This window comes from Mytilus edulis, chromosome 10, assembly GCF_963676685.1.
Source record: "Mytilus edulis chromosome 10, xbMytEdul2.2, whole genome shotgun sequence".
Lineage (NCBI taxonomy): Eukaryota > Metazoa > Mollusca > Bivalvia > Mytilida > Mytilidae > Mytilus > Mytilus edulis.
In genome coordinates, this window is record NC_092353.1 from 9,377,695 (window position 1) to 9,396,182 (window position 18,488).

Below are 18,488 nucleotides of genomic sequence, written 5' to 3' on the forward strand. Positions count from 1 at the left end.
TCAAATTATTGTTACATCTGTTCCGAGCGACGGTGGCTCAACAACCTAAACCAACTATTCTCCGTCAGGGTATTAGGATTGTTTTCTTCTGTAGTTCAGTCCATATTGTAAATGCTTCCGCGCTTCATACAAAATGTACTTCGGTCAACGCTTTTACACCCCAATAAATTTACAAAAAGAAGCATTCAATTCTTAAATGAAAAATCGGGAACTTGAGGTAAAGTCATGACCGTCTAAATTAACTAAGGGAAATTAAATATTAAAACTTTACAATCGTTGTTTTTTTTACGAAGTTCTGACTACAACATTTAAGATATCCGCAAAACGAAATATTCGAGAAATGTATTTTTTACAGGAAAGGTGTCTACAAAGTAAAACAAGTAAAGCTGAAATTATCTTGCGATGTTTAAAGTAATATTCATAGTTTCGACATCACTTTATGTAGCCAGCGGCAACAAGAACATTCAGGTTGGTTCAATTTGTATATAAACAGTTAACATCTTAACAACAACGACAATAAATAACTACAAATTTTTATATTTCTATCATCAATAAAAGAAATCAGACAACTGTTGAAAATACAGTTGCATCGTGGAGATTGATTTATTTTTTTCAAGTTTGATTTTACTCAAAAACTACTAAGGTAAAGTCATTTACAACACAAACAATTGTAAAAAAAACTATCTCGTTTTTTAACCAAAAATAAAAACAAACCCAAAATGTTTTTTCATATCAGTTATGCAGTACTTTTGGAGAAGTGTTGTTGCGAGGGTTTGCATGGTGCCGAGAGTGAGACATCAGGTTAAAAGTTCCATTCTGACCGTACGTGATTGTATTTTAATATAAGCAGCACAACTAATCAGACGTCCCACGTTGAGCCAAGAGAAGTAAAATAAAAGTCATTATGTGTGACGACGCCGTTAATTGCTTTGATAAATTATTTTATTTACATTTATTATTTTAATGTCACCTAAAATCTGAATGATGAAATACAACTAATAAATTGTGTTTGTTTTATGAATTCCAGACGTTTAATATAAAGGCTGATGTACACGGAGGAAGTATCAAAGAGGATATCGTGGTAGACTTGCAAAAGAAATTGTTGATTGTTAATGTAGGAAGCGTGGCTCTCCTCAATTCAGATTGCCCTTCTACTATTAATCTTCATGACTTTAAAAAGGTTTTGTATTACTTACATAAGATTGGTGTTACATGCATCATACATGTTGATTTGCCGTCACGGTAGAACTTTATAGGTTTTTTTTTTAATTTTTTATGAATGTTTTGATTATAGTCAACCATTGCCTTTGAAATATTACTATTTTTCGATGTCATCGACGTCATCGACTTCAAAACATAGAGAATTCTATTTAAATTTGTCTCAGAGCGAAAATTGAATCCAAGTTATGTTGTATCAATAATATTTTCATAATTTGTAAAAGAGGGACGAAAGACACCAGAGGGGCAGTCAAACTCATAAATCGAAAATAAACTGACAACGCCATGGCTAAAAATGAAAAAGAAAAACAGACAAACAATAGTACACATGACACAACATAGAAAACTAAAGAATAAGCAAAAAAACATTCAGGCAAACTGTGGGAATCCTTTTACCACTGATTGATATATAAAGGCAATAGTAATATACCGGTATCACCGACAACTGCCAACTGGTTTTTATTGTATTGTCCAATGATAAAAAAAAAATACATTGAAATTCTCTTGTACATTAATAAAGGTTCGGTTCGACAAGCTTTGGGTATTTTTATTTTACAATAGTTTGCCTCTTAAATAACAAACATGTTACATTGTGTATGTCAGTGCTCAGTAAAGTAAAAATTACATTTTATTGAAAATGACGTTTTTCATAGTAAAGATTTTCTATTTTACTGAGAAAAAAATATTCAAGAGAGCAGAGTGTTTGACAAACCTAATATGAACGACAATTATTGATCTTCTAGATTTTGATATTTCAGTTTTACAAGTTAAACTCTAAGCAATACATTGAGGCAATTTTCGGTCCCTTTTGTTTATTTTCCACTAGACGGTGATAATCCTTTCTGTGTATATTTTACAAAGCGTCAGTTTTGATTGAAATTGAACATACGACAAACAGAGACGATTGTTGGATGACATTTGTCGTTTGGGATCATGTGGGATAAGTGTAATGTATTTTCAATTAAAGTCAGATATAACGCACAAGAAAGGGAAAAGTCATTATGTGTTCTGCACATTTAATCACATGTCTTAAAGGATGGACAGCAGATGCGTTACCACAAATCACTTGACCGGTATATGTTTAAGGCGCCTTATTGATGATGAAATAGTCTGTTTGTCTTCTTTGATATTTTTTAAAAGAATATCTTACGTGTATACCCTTATATTTGTTAAACTTGCTTATCATGATAAATATATGGATTTCTTAAGTATAACATATGCCTCCGTCGAGCGTTTATAATACCCTAATATATAGATTTTTTGCAGGGTAAGCTCGGTATAAAGAACATAGACACTGGAGAATGTCTTATGATTGACACAAGAGAATCTCTTAATGCCACGTTGGAATTGCTTTACAAAATTAAAAGGTACTAGTACTGCGTCAATTAAACATATTTTACCCAAACATGTATGAAATAAGAAATATTCACAGTATATTTTGATTGGATTTTGACTAACTATTCTTACATCATATATTTGACAGTGTGTTATGAGATGATGGGAGGAATACATATGAAAGTATCATTTTCAGTTATCAGAACGACTAAACTATTTACCAGTGTAATGTTAGGAAATCAAACATTTTATGTTTCAATATTAGGTTTTGTCTGTTTGTTTTATTGTTAAACATTAATGACTTATACGACTTACTATTGATTATCTCAGGAATTTAAATTAAAACTATTCAGTGCTTTCCAGGAGTGTCGCAGTAGACCCGGAAACATTCGATTTTGAAAAATATTGATCAAAGATACCAGGCTTATAAATAAATACGCCAGATGCGCGTTTTGTATTATACAGACGTATCAGTGACACTCGAAGCAAAAATGTGTTACAATATGTAACATTTATTCAAATAGTGCTATTCATCGTCAATATACTGAACCAGAGGTCATTTTAATGAGATTACATTTCTTTTTAATATTGTTTGATTCATATGCATTGGGCGTAGGAGTAGCACTTCAAATGGCCATACAAGTAAAAAGTTTAATAAAATAAAATATCGAACTTAAAGGAAAACTCAAAACTATAGGTCTTTAATCAAATAGCAAAATCTAAAGCTCAAACGAACGAAAAACAATTGTCATATTCCTGACTCGGTGCAAGCATTACCTTATGTGAAAAATGGCGGATTGAATCTGGTTTTAAACTAAGCAAATAGTTATCAAAGGTACCAAGATTATAATTTAGTACGCCAGACGCGCGTTTCGTCTACATACGACTCATCAGTGACGCTCATATCAAAATATTTATCACGCCAAACAAGTACAAAGTTGAAGAGCATTTAGGATCCAAAATTCCAAACAGTTGTGCCAAATACGGTTAAGGTAATCTATTCCTGGGATAAGAAAATCCTTAGTTTTTCGAAAAATTTAAAGGAAATTGATGAAAACCCTCCCAGTTGAATGACAATCACATATAATTCCACATAATTACAAAAATGAGCAAAACCAACAGACATACATAAATCAATACTGTCTTATAATCTTAATCACTAAAAAAACCAATAAACAACGGCAGTACCTTGAATCTGCACTTCGGACCATCATGTATTATTTTTGAAGTTGATACAAACATTTCTAAACAAGCTGATGGTAATTTTCGATGTAATTTTTGTAGAAAAAAAAGACGCGTTTACACACCCAACATAACATTAAGTGTAGGCAATACATATTTACATGACATTTTTATACAGTAATTAAAATACATTATTTGCAACATATCATTTCCATGTATTGAGAAAGAAAATTGTCTATTGTCAATAGATAGTATACATATTGTAGATTGAAACTCACGCATGTAATTGATGAGGTTAAGTTGGTGGACCCAGTTCCAATCACAGAACAGGAAATGCTACAAGAAGGAGGAGAATATATAGCAGATTTCTGTAGCGGTTACAAACTGTTTTTTGGAAATATTGTTGGGCAGAATGGTAAGTCTTTAGTGTTATATTAAACTGTTAAAAAGTGCTTCGAGTCACACTATGAAGTTTTATTTAGACAGCACAGTAAACTAACTTCAAATGATTTCAGTCATGCATTGTGTCGACCAATATAACTGTATTTGGTTGTATTTTTGTGTTTTCTCAGAGAGAAACTGTTTCTTTGTTCGACCAGCAAACAGGAAAATTTATTGTTAAGAACGGGCCCATATTATCAACATGTGTTCAAACATTATGACGGGTGACCTTATTTGACGTCACAAATCCTTGATATACACCTTGAGACAAGGGCAAAGTAAAGACTGATTCAACACATGAATTGATACAGCAAATCAACGAAAAAAAAACTCATCAAAGTTTGGATACAGTGCCAAGTCGAACTTCGTCGTTAAAACAATATTTAACACTGCATGATTTGAAAATTGACACATACCGTGAACATCTATCCATTGTTAACATTGTAGACATGTTAATGCAATATGTCGAAACCTTAATCTCGCTAAGGCGAAAGAAACAGGGTCATTTAATTGAACACCAACCACACAATAGTATAAATACAAGTAGCATACCACTGTTCAAAAGTCATAAATAGATGGAGAGAAAACAAATCCGTGTTTCATACTAAAAAACACATAAAAGTAAGAGTGAAACAACGAAACAACAGAAACACGAAAGTGCAACAAAAAACATAACAAAACGACAATGCAACACACACACAGAAACAAACTATAAGATAACAATTGCAATTATCCTGACTTAGTACAGGGCATTTTAAAAACAAAATGGTGGGTTGAACCTGGTATAGTTATACATATGTCGTTAACACAACATTCACCAGATCTCCAAAAAAACAAATGACATCAGATCGCCACTGAAAGGGTCCTGAAAAATATGTATACTGTAATCTTTCACTCCATAAACAGCAAAATAAAAACTTTTTAATAATTATTTATTTTCATATAAGTACATAAAAGAAAAAAGTAACAGCAAATGTTATAATAGCCTGCATAATAATCAAGTGAAAAAATCAGAGTTGTCTCATTGGCAATGATACCACCTCTTCTTATTTTAGCATTCAATGTATTATTTTCTACCGCTGTTTTTTTTCCTTCAAAATTATAGGTCAATTATAACCAAACATTTTGATTTTTTCTTTTAATATCAATATTTATTTCTGATGATATCAGTGTCTACATTATATGTAGACAAAGTTTAATTCTTTTCCATGAACTGAAAAACGTCTTTAATATTTTCCATTGTGTCTAGTCATTTGACATGTTTGACGTGTTCGCTACCATTTAAGATTTAACATCATTGTTGATTTCAAATAAAATTGTGAATGAAAATTTGGGAATGTTTCAAAGAGACAACAATCCTACCATAGAACAGCAGAAGGTCACCAATAGGTTTTCAATGAAGTGAGAAATTTCCGCACCCGGAGGCGTCCTTCGGGTGGCCCCTAAACAAATATATATACCAGTTCAGTGATAGTGAACGCCATACTAAACTTCAAATTATACACAAGTTCAAAGACGGTTTGTCCATAATCTTTTCACAGAATATTATGATGACTCTGCAACAAATCTAAATTTTATACATGATATTCAGCTAAATCAAACAACTTGAGAAGCGCAAATGCAGTTTAGTTATAAACTTTTATCATTGCATTTTTTTATCGTACTGAATATTAAGACCGGTATATACACATCTTTGTAGTTCGAAGCTGATACTTATTATAACATAATCATTTTTTCAGTGCACCATGCAGAGACTCGTAAGTATTAAATGTATTGCTCATCATTTTACCAAAACATACCAATCACTGATTTGTTAACACTTAGTAGCGATGCACCACTCACGTATCAACTTTTGATTATAATCATGCGTTTGGCATTTGTCGAAAAACAAATGTCGCAAAAAACCAACAAAATTACACTCAACGGAATTTGGAATAATTTTAACTGTATTTTGCCTTAACGCTTAACGAATTCATAACGTTTCTTGGAAGATTTTATATTATTTGTATATTTGAAATATGCGGACGAAATGGCAATCCAGCGATGAAATACTCATCCAAACTTTTCTCCTCCCACCCAACCCAATATTGTTTTAGAAAACATATACAGCAAATGTTCCTAACTGCATTTCAATATCAAACTTTTTCTTACAGAGGATGCCTTTCTACCTCAGGCATAGATTACCTTAGCTGTATTTGGCAAAACTTTTAGGAATTTTGGTCCTAAATGCTCTTCAACTTCGTACTTTATTTGGCCTTTTTGACTTTTTGGGATTCGAGCGTCACTGATGAGTCTTTTGTAGACGAAACGCGCGTCTGGCGTATATACTAAATTTAGTCCTGGTATCTATGATGAGTTTATTTAGAAGGGGAGAGGGTCAATAAAAACTGTTTTAATTCATATTTACTTTACCCTAAACAAAAATCTGTTTCAATTACTATTTCATCAAGACACCAGACAACGGATAAATTTGTAAAAACAATTTCAATTTGTCATCTAATACATAATCATATAAGTAATGGTTAGATTCTTCTTTATTTGGATCATGTCTTGGACATTCATAAAGTAAATTAATATGACAAAACTAAACGATATTATAATAGGCCATTCTAGTCATATATGTATGTACAACACTTTACACCAAAGCATTATATTTTGCAAAATGAAGTGCATAAGAGATGTCATAATTTTTCAGACAGACTATTTTTTATTAACAGTTATCAATAATCTAAATATACGACAAATGTGATCCATTCTGATTCAAGCTACATCAGGAACCAACAACAATTTGTAGACATTGTTAGTATCAATCTTTTCTTTGTGTATGCAAGAACGATGTTGCTTTGGTTATACATTTGTTTGCTCTATTTTATAGGTATAAAACGAGCAGGCAAGGGGAGCAGTAAGTATTTATATTTTTGAAAGAATCATTTTGATGAACAATATTGGTACTCATTGAAGTTGACAATATTTCTCAATCATGATCATTACATATTCAACAGAAAATTTGTATCCTAAATCTGGATACTGTTGTTTGGTTTTAGTGTCTTACCTTGCAATGTCTTCTAACTTGATTCATGATGTTCATGATATTTGAACATCGGTTAAATACTATTATCTTTATTTTGAATTTCTAATATTTCGGCCTTATGTAGCACTGAAGAGACCCAATATGTGTCGAAATCTACATATGGTGCATTACAAATGTACCGTGAATGTTCATACTGCAATAGGGTGTATACCTCCGCTGGTGGACAGTCCTTCAGAGTATCACTAGCCAAAAAAATTAGTAGTTTGATATTGGTATACAAATGTATGGATATTTTGTTTATGTATTTTGCTATAACATATTGTTTGCAAATTTCTGATTTCCTGTTAGAGTTTGTTATTAAGTTTGGTTCATTTTAATCTTATCAGCTGTACAATGTTTAAATTCTGTTTTAGATTTTTAAATATGTTGACCTCGCACATCACTGCAAAGACTTAAATTTTCAATAAAATTGTAAAACAAGACCACATGATTATGTATTATTATTAGTAGAATTAATATACTACGTGTATTGCAAGCCGTTTTACTATTTTTTCTAACTTCAAGATATCTAATAAACTTTATAAGATATCTCATATAGTTTATAAGATATCGTATATAGTTTATAAGATATCTTATATAGTTTATATTGTTATGCGTTTACTTTTCTGCATTGGCTAGAGGTATAGGGGGAGGGTTGAGATCTCACAAACATGTTTAACCCAGCAGCATTTTTGCGCCTGTCCCAAGTCAGGAGCCTCTGGCCTTTGTTAGTTTTGTATTATTTTAACTTTTAGTTTCATGTGTACAATTTGGAGTTGAGTATGGCGTTCATTATCACTGAACTAGTATATATTTGTTTAGGGGCCAGCTGAAGGACGCCTCCGGGTGCGGGAATTTCTCGTTGCATTGAAGACCTGTTGGTGACCTGCTGTTGTCTGCTCTATGGTCGGGTTGTTGTCTCTTTGGCACATTCCCCATTTCCATTCTCAATTTATAAGTACTTTATAAGATATCTTATATACTTTATAAGATATCTTATATACTTTATAAGATATCTCATATAATTTTCTTTATAAGATATCTTATAAACTATATAAGATATCTTATAAACTATATGAGATATCTTATAAAGTATATAAGATATCTTATATTAAAAATATTTATAAGATATCTTATATACTTTATGAGATATCTTATATACTTTATAAGATATCTTGTATACTTTATAAGATATCTTATAAAGAAAATTATATGAGATATCTTATATACTTTATAAGATATCTTATAAACGTTCAACCATTATTTTAAAATAACAAACGCTCCCTACATCAGAACCGCAGAAAATTAAAAACTATAATTAAATGCGGTTCCTTCAACCAACATACGTAATAAATCTCAAGACTTTACCCCGTTTTATTTAATTTCATTTATATGAAAGTTTGTTGCCTATAATTAAAATAATAACTAACAGTGTTTCGGGATTTTTTGCTTATACATTTACTATTAAAGTATGGGTCCCTTTTCAAAAGTCATATTTTATGTTTGGAAGACGGATTTATATAAGTTTTTCCAAACTTGTTTCCGAATTCCATATTTGAACTAAATGTAACATTGTAATATTTTATTCTTGTAATTTTTCATTAATAAATACTTTTTAAACTAAGCTACATCAGGGGGGAAAACCATTTGTCGACATTGTTAGTATCTACCATTCATTTGGGTATGTGTGTGTAAGAATGATAAGTCTTGGTTTGGTTATGTTCCAGACCATATGAGTATTTGGACCGTACGCGTACGGTCCAGACCGTATACGTATACTCATACGGTCCGACCATACGTGTATAGTATACGCGTATGGTCCAGTACGAGCTGACCATACAGGTTATTGGATCATATGGGTTAAATTTAAATTAACATTTATCACAATATTTATGTTTTAGTTTTTACAAATTGTTATAATTACAACTACTAGTAGATGGATAAAATGAACAAACGAAAAATTGTTATTAAATATTTTTTAATTGTATATCTGAATCCTATTGTGGTACTCTCGTCCAAGGTGACATTTGCTACCACGTATATATTTTACTATTACATGTTTGCAGTTCATGCATGTTCCTTTGCATTTGCATTTTTTGTAAAGTTGCTAAGCATGCTAAAACAATATAGGCCTCCCACATTATGTTTATTTACGATATCTTCGATTTCGGTGATCATAATTCAATTAATGTATAATTACTGATCGACATGCTAAATACAAGAGATTGACAGATTTAATTAGCGCGTATTTTTGAAATAGTTAAAATATAAAGTTTTTATTTCAATTAGCATTGAACTTTTTTATATTAATTTGAGTTAAGTTATGTTGATCTGTTACATGTATTTGTATCTAATAAACTTGACCAACTTTCTAATATTAGTCAGACCGTACGGGTACGGTCCTATGAGTGTTTTGAAAAAGTACGCATACGGTCCAGACCGTAGGCGTACGGTCTAAATACTCATACGGTCTGGAACAGTTATATATTTGTTTGCTCTACTAACTTTATAGGTAAAAAAAGAGTCGGTAAGAGCAGTAAGTATTTATAGTCTTGAGATAATCCTATGCATGAACAATATCGGTACTCATTGAATTTGACAATATTTCCAAAGCAGGGCCATTGCATTTTTCAACATATAATTTGTATTCCCCGGGTACCAATTGGGGTAACCGTTACTTATATAATTCAAGGACTGTATTGGTCATTTGGTAATAACTGCATTGAGCAGGGTTTTTTTTTATTCTTATGCGACATAATTGTAAAGATATGCAGAAGGATTGGAAAAGATAGAAGGTGCACATTAAATTGGGTTAACATTATATCTTCTGACTACACCATGTCAGACAATCTGGAAAATGTGTTGTTCTTTGCTGATTGTTTCTATGTCAGTTTTGACGGAGTCGTTTATTGGTTGGTAATCGGGTTTGTTGTTCTATATAGGATGCTGGTCGATCTCTGGTATCTCTTGTAGGCTTAAAATGTTATTGCTACAGTATAAATCCGATATATCATAGTAAAGCTTATTTTTAAAGCGAATTAAAATAAAATATTAGGAATGATGTTTAATTGCATTTTCGTTATTAAATCTGTCAATTGAAACTTTATCAATTATTTTATAGGATGCCAAGCGTTTTGTGTTCACTGTGCTGTTCGAAAGATTTAGAGAGATGAAGGGAAAACGTGGAAGTTTGTTACTCTACCTTACCATATTTCACCAAATGTATTTAGCCCTTGTGCACGATAAAGTAAAAGTAGTATATGTGATGATAACGAAAATAGAGTCATCGATGGTATAATTAGTTGGTAAAAGAGATTTACATTTGCCTCGTTACACATTTTTTTCTGATCAAGTATACATCTTCTATCGTTTATTTGTATGAAATAATCTCTGCTTTGCTATATCGAAACTTGTCACTTCTTCTTTCTTTGTGTATATATAATTATCATTCTCATGCATATTGTGCTATAATATTAAAATCTCTGTAAAGTTTTTCGATATTCGCCTGATAATTGTCTTTTCTTATGGTGGTATTTATAACTATACTGCATAATTGAATTTTAAAACAACACACATACCCAAAACATTTTGAAAAAAACATTCAAAACAATAACGAAACATCGGAAATACAAAATTTCAACAAAAGTATTCATCTCTGTTATAATCTTATTCATCGTCCTGAGACGTTGGTTAAAACCAGGAATAATAATTAGTTGATAATAGAACGTAAGTACAAACAATATTTGGTTTAAAACTAGGCTTACAAACGATATTAGAAGCATGCATTATGATAAATTGTTTTTCATGTTAAATAGTCCAAGATTTTAATTGCTAAATGCAAGAACATATTCTTCCCCAAGAGATCATAGCGCAGTTTTTTAAAACTTGTTTTGATTCGAGCGTCACTGATGAGTCTTTTTTAGACGAAACGCGTCTGGCGTATATATAAAATTTAGTCCTGGTATCTATGATAGAGTTTTTCAACCGGACCATGATCCTTCTTTATCTATGAAATTACGCATCATTGAGAAAATTTATCACCACACAAATAGCCCTGTACTAAGTACTCCTTTCCGCAAAGATAGAGAAAATTTCTGGATAAGGGAGTTAGGGACTGCAATGCCATATGGTTGCAATGACAATATTAAAGGAGTAGGAAATTTGTCAAGTCCTGCCTGCAGTGATGTTAATGTAATGGTTTATTTAATACTATCTTACGACAACAACGTAGTCATGGGCAAAAACATTACCATCGGCATAATGTTAAAAAGTCATCCAAATCTAGATCACCCTCTGGAAGCTTTGATGAACTTCTTGCACATCTTCATCATCCACTAGGGTTACATTACATAAGAACTATTCTCTTTTCACTGCCAGTTAATTTTCTAAAACGTTTGAGAGATTATGCACTTGACAAAGGAGGCACCAATACATTTTCTGCAATATACAGACTAGTCAGTATTATTTGTGATGTAGCTCTTTTCCGTCTTTTCAAACCAGTAAGATCGGAACCTTTACATGAGGAAAAGAGGAGATTCCTTCCTGTTGATTTTGCCAATAGAGGAATTGATGCAATCAATATCTGCAACGTTCTACATCACAAGGAGGTAACATCTAAAATCCCTATTTATTTTCAAAACCAGTCTGTTCCTATTGTATCCTACAGTTACACCAAAACCATTGCACCTAAAATATATAACTATAAACAAGCATTGCAGGACCTTGAATTAGAACAATACCTAAAAAAACCTCCGACATGTGACTAATCCCACTCGCCTTATAATTACAGCCCTCTGGTCATGTTATAACTGGAGATCTAAACATAATTCAACATGAAAATCTCCGAAAGGTGATTTCTCATGGTCCTAAGTTTAGAGAACCCCAACACATCGTTTGGAACCATAATTATTTTGAAGATTCCATTGAGGACTACGCCAGACCATGGACTAAGCGAAAAGAAGTTGAACTGGACACTTTGTCAGGATGGGTTAAAACTATCAGGTCTCTGATAAAACGTCGCATTCACAAGTTGAAAAACTGTGTGAACGATCGACCAAAGTCCGTTTTCAGAGACAAAGAGGCCGTGAAATGTCTATCAACTCTTCATGATAAGTATGTTGTTGTTCCTACGGACAAAGCTTCTAATAATATTGTCTTTGTATGTAAATCGTATTACTACGAATGTCTTGTAAAAGAATTGGGTATAAAGGAGCACTCAGGTAATCCCACATACAAAGACATATCATTTGACAACGATGAGATTTTAGCAAATCATAAGTCCTTCATGGCTTCAATAAACATTACATTACAACACCAAATCGGAGGACTTACCTTGTTTGTATTGGATACCAAAGCTTCATAAAATTCCGTACACACAACGGTATATTGCTGGCTCATCTTCATGTTCCACTAAAGAATTGTCCATTAGATTGACTAAAATTCTGTCCGCAGTGAAAGAGGGTCTTCAGAAATACTGTGAAACTGTTTACTCGCGTAGTGGTATTAACCATATGTGAATTCTTAAAAATTCTAAAGAACTTCTAGGTTTGGCATGCCACAAAACCAGGTTCAACCCACCATTTTTTCCTTTAAAAATGTCCTGTACCAAGTCAGGAATATGGCCATTGTTATATTATAGTTCGTTTCTGTGTGTGTTACAATTAAACGTTGCGTCGTTTGTTTTTTCATATTTTTTAGTGTAAATTGACATTGCGATAAGACGTGTCACGGTACTTGTCTATCCCAAATTCATGTATTTGGTTTTGATGTTATATTTGTTATTCTCGTGGGATTTTGTCTGATGCTTGGTCCGTTTCTGTGTGTGTTAGTTACATTGTAGTGTTGTGTCGTTGTTCTCCTCTTATATTTATGCGTTTCCGTCAGTTTTAGTTTGTTACCCCGATTTTGTTTTTTGTCCATGGATTTATGAGTTTGAACAGCGGTATACTACTGTTGCCTTTATCTAGACAATTTTAAATCTCGGTCTTTTTCTGAAATTAGTTCCATCAAAACTTTTGATTTTTCAACCCTGTATACCACCATTCCCCATGTGAAATTGGAAAATCGCCTTAAAGAAATAATCCAACAATTTCAACATAAAAATGGTAGCATACGCTATAAATTTATTACTTTGGGATTTCATAAGGCATATTTCGTAAATAGTGACAAACAAAAAGGTAAAACATGCTACACAGAAGAACAAGTGGTCAGTATGCTGGAGTTTCTTATCGACAACATATTTGTTGAGTTTGGAGAGTTGTCGGCATTCATATGGGAACAAACTGTGTGCCTCTTCTTGCCGACCTCTTCTTATTTTCATATGAATCGGAGTTCCTCCAGACACTTGTCAAAAACAAGAGGATCAAAGAAGCCAGATTATTTAATTTCACTTTCAGATATATTGATGATGTTCTTTCCATAAACAATCCGAACTTTTCTGATTGGGTTCCATTAATATATCCCCCAGAACTAGAGATTAAAGAAACAACAGACACGGCTTCCTCCGCCTCATTTTTAGACTTATATCTCGAATTTGACTTACACAGTCATCTCAGTACCAGAATCTATGACAAACGAGACGATTTTAATTTTAAATTATAAACTTCCCCCCCCCCCACCTTAGTAGCAATATACCAACTTCACCTGCATATGGGATATATATTTCCCAACTTATTCGATATTCAAGAGCTTGCAGCTGCTACTCAGACTTTGTAAAACGTCATTAGTGTCTGAGTAGAAAGTTGATGAACCAGGGGTATGTCAAAGAACGTCTCGTCCTTTTTCTAAAAAAGTTCATCGGAAGGTACCAAGACCTTGTTGACAAATATTCCGTATCAACTTCTCAAATAATACACGATGGTCTTGATGTATAGATTCTGCGTACTGATGTTGTTTATCATCTTAACAACGTGTTTTATAGTTCTTTCATTTGTCTTTGTTCTATTATTAATATTACTTTTACTGTTGAATGGTTTTTGTGATATTCGTTTCACGTGGCTCGGTACTTATACATCTCGTCAATGTGTTTGTATTGGCTTTAATTTTTTGGTGGTTTGTTTTGTATATGCGACATTTTGTATTTCTTTTGTTCTTATAACGTGATTCTGTACTTTAAAAGATCACGTCAGTATGATATTGTTCTATTATATGTCATTATCATATATTTCTATTATGAATTACAATATACGTTGAACCACAAACGTCAAAATCATTCAATCGCGTAGTGGAATTAACTATTTTTGGATTCTTATAACTTCTATATATAACTTTTGGACTAGTTTAAATCTCAGTCTATTTCTGAAATTTGTTCTTACACACTTTTGATTTTTTAACCCTGTCTGCTAACATTCCTATGTAAATTTTAAAATTGTTTGTATGCACATTGAACGACAAATGTATGTGACATATACATTTCCTGACGTCAGACACTCAAATCAATGAATGTGTTTGTAGATAGTAGATGTTTTTGTGTTCTGTTAAATTGTTCCTTTTAAAATTGTTATACGATGATGACTGATGTACCCATATTTTGACTATTTTATTTATTGTGTCTGTTTATTTAACACATCAATGTAAATATATCGGAAATTGATGAGACTGTCATTAAGTGAGAGGGTTAGCGCTATAGAACCAGGTTTAATCCACCATTTTCTACATTTGAAAATGCCTGTACCAAGTCAGGAATATGACAGTTCTTGTTCGTTCGTTTTTTATGCGTTTTGTTATTTGATTTTGCCATGTGATTATGGACTTTTCGAATTGATTTTCCTCTAAGTTCAGTATTTTTGTGATTTTACTTTTTACAACCACTGGGTCGATGCAACTGCTGTAGGAGATTTATTTCCTCGAGGCTATCACAAGCCCAGTAGTCAGCACTTTTTGTGCTGACCTGAATTATCATTGATATTGTTATATTTATAAATTAACTGCTTACAAAATTTTCAATGTTTTGAAATACTAAGGCTTTTCTACCTCAGGCATAGATTACCTTAGCTGTATTTGGCAACAATTTTAGGAATTTTGGATCCAATGCTCTTCAACTTCGTACTTTATTTGGCTTTTTAAAAACTTTTTTTGATTCGAGCGTCGCTGATGAGTCTTTTGTAGACGAACCGCGCGTCTGGCGTATATATAAAATTTAGTCCAGGTATCTATGATGAGTTTATTTTGTAGTAATTTCCGAATGATACCTTCTCATAATACATTAGCGGGAACAGTAGTTTCCAAATATGTACATAATTTCAAAATCCACTGAGACTTGTAAAGTTTACAATTATTTCATTAACCATATAGTTGACCAACAACATAAATACAATAACGTCTTATATGTCTCATATGTAAAATAACATACAAAAAAATGTACACCTCACAACAATTCAATGTATCAAATATAGTTAATCTTCTGCAATTTAGGATATGAGAAACAGACTAAAACACAAAATCTTAATAGTGCATTCACTCCACACACCAAATATTAATGGACTACTGCTTATATTATCTTTACGATTATACAAACTTAAGTACTAAACTTAACCTTGATCAATGATCTATGAATTGAGGTCGAGGTCATATTAGTCTGAAGGACATGGTGCATCTGACCTGTACTTTTACGGTACTATAATATGTCGATATGTGTATTTTGGCATTATTTGCACTAGATCGTATTTTTATCGGAATATTAATGACGTCATTATACAAAATCCATTGGATGTTGGATGTGTACTGATTGATATTTTAGTCTCATGATTTTCAAATCCTCATTTTTCAAGATCTATATATGTCTCTGCTATAAGTTGTTAAAAAAAAAACCCAGCAAAGTTGACTAAAAAGCTAGAAATATTTGAAAAAATGACAATGTAAATGTTAGCGGCAATAAGCGAAATTAGGCATTAAGCTTAAATCCTAGGCAATAAGCTAACGCCTAGGCATTAAGTTATTGCCTGAAATTTTCAGGCATTAAGCTTATTACCTGAAATCTTATGATGATTATTCATCCTATTGCCGAACATAATTTTAGGCAATAAGTGAAATCTGGAATTAATGCATATTTGGTGATTTATTCTTGATATACACTGTAAAAATAGTGCTTAGAATTTAAACGTGTTGCCAGACTTATGTGCTTAGGAAAGTGTTTAATTTCTAAGCATTAAAAACAGCACTTCGCACTAAACATGTTTTGGCTCTCAGCACTTTGCAATAAACATGTTGTTGTGCTAAACATGTTTAGCTACACCGTCAAGTATATGAAGCTAAACGTGTTTAAATTCTAAGCACTTTCAATATTTACACACTATCCTAAACATGTTTAGAATTACAACACATTTAGGCCGAAGACGGCATGCATACCACATGCTAATTTTTGAGCGGGAAGAAGAAACAAAGAACCCGAAGTTAAAGGCCACGCTGTTTACTTCTGATCATAACTGACAGTAACTTAACTGTTTCAGAAAGGTAAGGAGTTATAATTATACTGATTTTTATTTTGTACTGCCATTTTTAAATGATTATTGACAGTTATAAGTATTATTTACAAGTACACTACCGTATAGTCAATGCAGGAGAAGAAAAAAGGGGAACCATCCCACGAAACAAGTGCTTGTAAGAGCTTTTAGTGTTCAAACTATCCAGTGTAAAGATAAGAGTTGTTTAATGTTCTATCATGCAAGCTAGCACTTATTATTTTATATATATTCTTGGAAAGGTGTTTGTGAGGACAATTTTCATTTGGTACTCCTCAGCAGATTATAATGGAACATGAAGGGAAGCGGAATCTGCCGAGTGCATCATTCGCAAAACCAGTGTCATATCGAGTTCATTGTTTTAGTAAGCAGTTCCTAAATGCACAATCAACATTTGCTCAAAATAAATAAAAAGATGCTTGTTTTTCTTCAATAGTTATAAGCAGATGTGCTTTCTTATATTTTTATTGATATGTATTGTTTTATTCTAGATGAGAGAAGTACAGAGGAAATCATTTGTCTTGACATGCCGAAAGAGGAGATAATGCACAGTAGCTACTATATAGGTAAGAATCCGAAGTGTATTTGATTTTAAAAATGTCAATATATATTTGATCAAATGAATGATATTAAGCATGAAAAGAAGTTTTATATTAAAAATATCAATTGACTCAGCAGTACATTTATGCTTTTATACCAGTGTTCTAATGTTCTTATCTGGATCTTAAATCATGCATTTACTTTTTAGTGTTGTAGTTCGTATACTTATATTTTTAGATTAATTCTACTTAGTTGCTTATCAATATTTTTCTATCTTTCAGGCCAGTGACCAGCAGTTGGGTACTAAGAAATGAGAAGCTGACTTGTAAAATGAAAACAGGACATTTTCAAATTGTTTTGATTGGTCAATATTATGTATATGTACGTTGATATGAATTTATGATTTTATGAGTTTATATTTGATTGTGTTAAATGATTAACTGGAAATAAACAATTACATAAATTCCTTTGTTTCATATATTGTAATTTTGTTTTTAATCCTAGAATTAGTATAATAATAATTTCATTTCAAAAGTTCTAGACTGTTTAATGAATATTTGAAATGAAGAAAAAATGCAATAGTCGAATGTCGACAATTGAATTAAAGAAAATACTCATTCAGATTGAAAAGGTATTAGTCACAATCAATTTGATTTGGAAATTCAAGTTTCTTAGTTAGATGCGTTTGGCTCCTTTTGTGATGGTATGAAAACATGTAGTATTGAGAGCTATCATACGTTTTACTGTCAAGCCTTCCGGAATATTAGTTTATTTGGGGTCTAATGAAGTAACGGCTTATCGCACTAAAATGATAAACATGTTTCTTCACGACCCTTTATGGTCTAAACATGTTAACATTCAAAACACTTCACAGCTAAACATGTTTCCTGACAAAACACTTCAGAACTAAACATGTTTCCAGATACAACACTTTACAACTAAACATGTTTACAGTCTCAGCACTTTTCAGCAAAACGTGTTTCTAGTCTAAACACTTTACATCTAAACATGTTTACAGTCTAAGCACGTTATAGCTTGACACGTTTAGGCTGTTAGCACATTAAATATTAAACATGTTTAGATTTAAAACATGTCAAAAATCGGTTTCACAAATGTGTTTAGGAAAGTGTTTAGGCTCTGAACACAATTTTTAGAGTGTAAAGGAGTTACTTAATTTATTTCTAATATAACATGTGTAAATATACATTCATTTGACAGATCTTCAAATTTAGTAAGTTTATTTA

The 18,488-nt window shown here is 32.0% G+C and overlaps 1 protein-coding gene across 3 annotated transcripts; it reads left to right on the forward strand.

Annotated features, from left to right (window-relative positions):
- Window positions 1-351: 351 nt before the first annotated feature.
- On the forward strand, window positions 352-10,662 carry LOC139493334 (uncharacterized). 3 transcript variants are annotated; one of them, XM_071281652.1, is made up of 6 exons: window positions 352-468; window positions 1,028-1,180; window positions 2,485-2,585; window positions 4,002-4,150; window positions 5,916-5,933; window positions 7,052-7,201. In XM_071281652.1, the coding sequence occupies exons 1-6, from the start codon at window positions 403-405 to the stop codon at window positions 7,096-7,098; spliced, it is 534 nt and encodes a 177-aa protein (XP_071137753.1). In that variant the 5' UTR covers window positions 352-402; the 3' UTR covers window positions 7,099-7,201. The 3 variants fall into 3 exon arrangements, with proteins under 3 accessions (XP_071137753.1, XP_071137754.1, XP_071137755.1); XM_071281653.1 differs by having other exon boundaries at window positions 6,894-7,082; XM_071281654.1 differs by lacking the exons at window positions 5,916-5,933; window positions 7,052-7,201 and adding an exon at window positions 10,368-10,662.
- The last annotated feature ends 7,826 nt before the right edge of the window (window positions 10,663-18,488 follow it).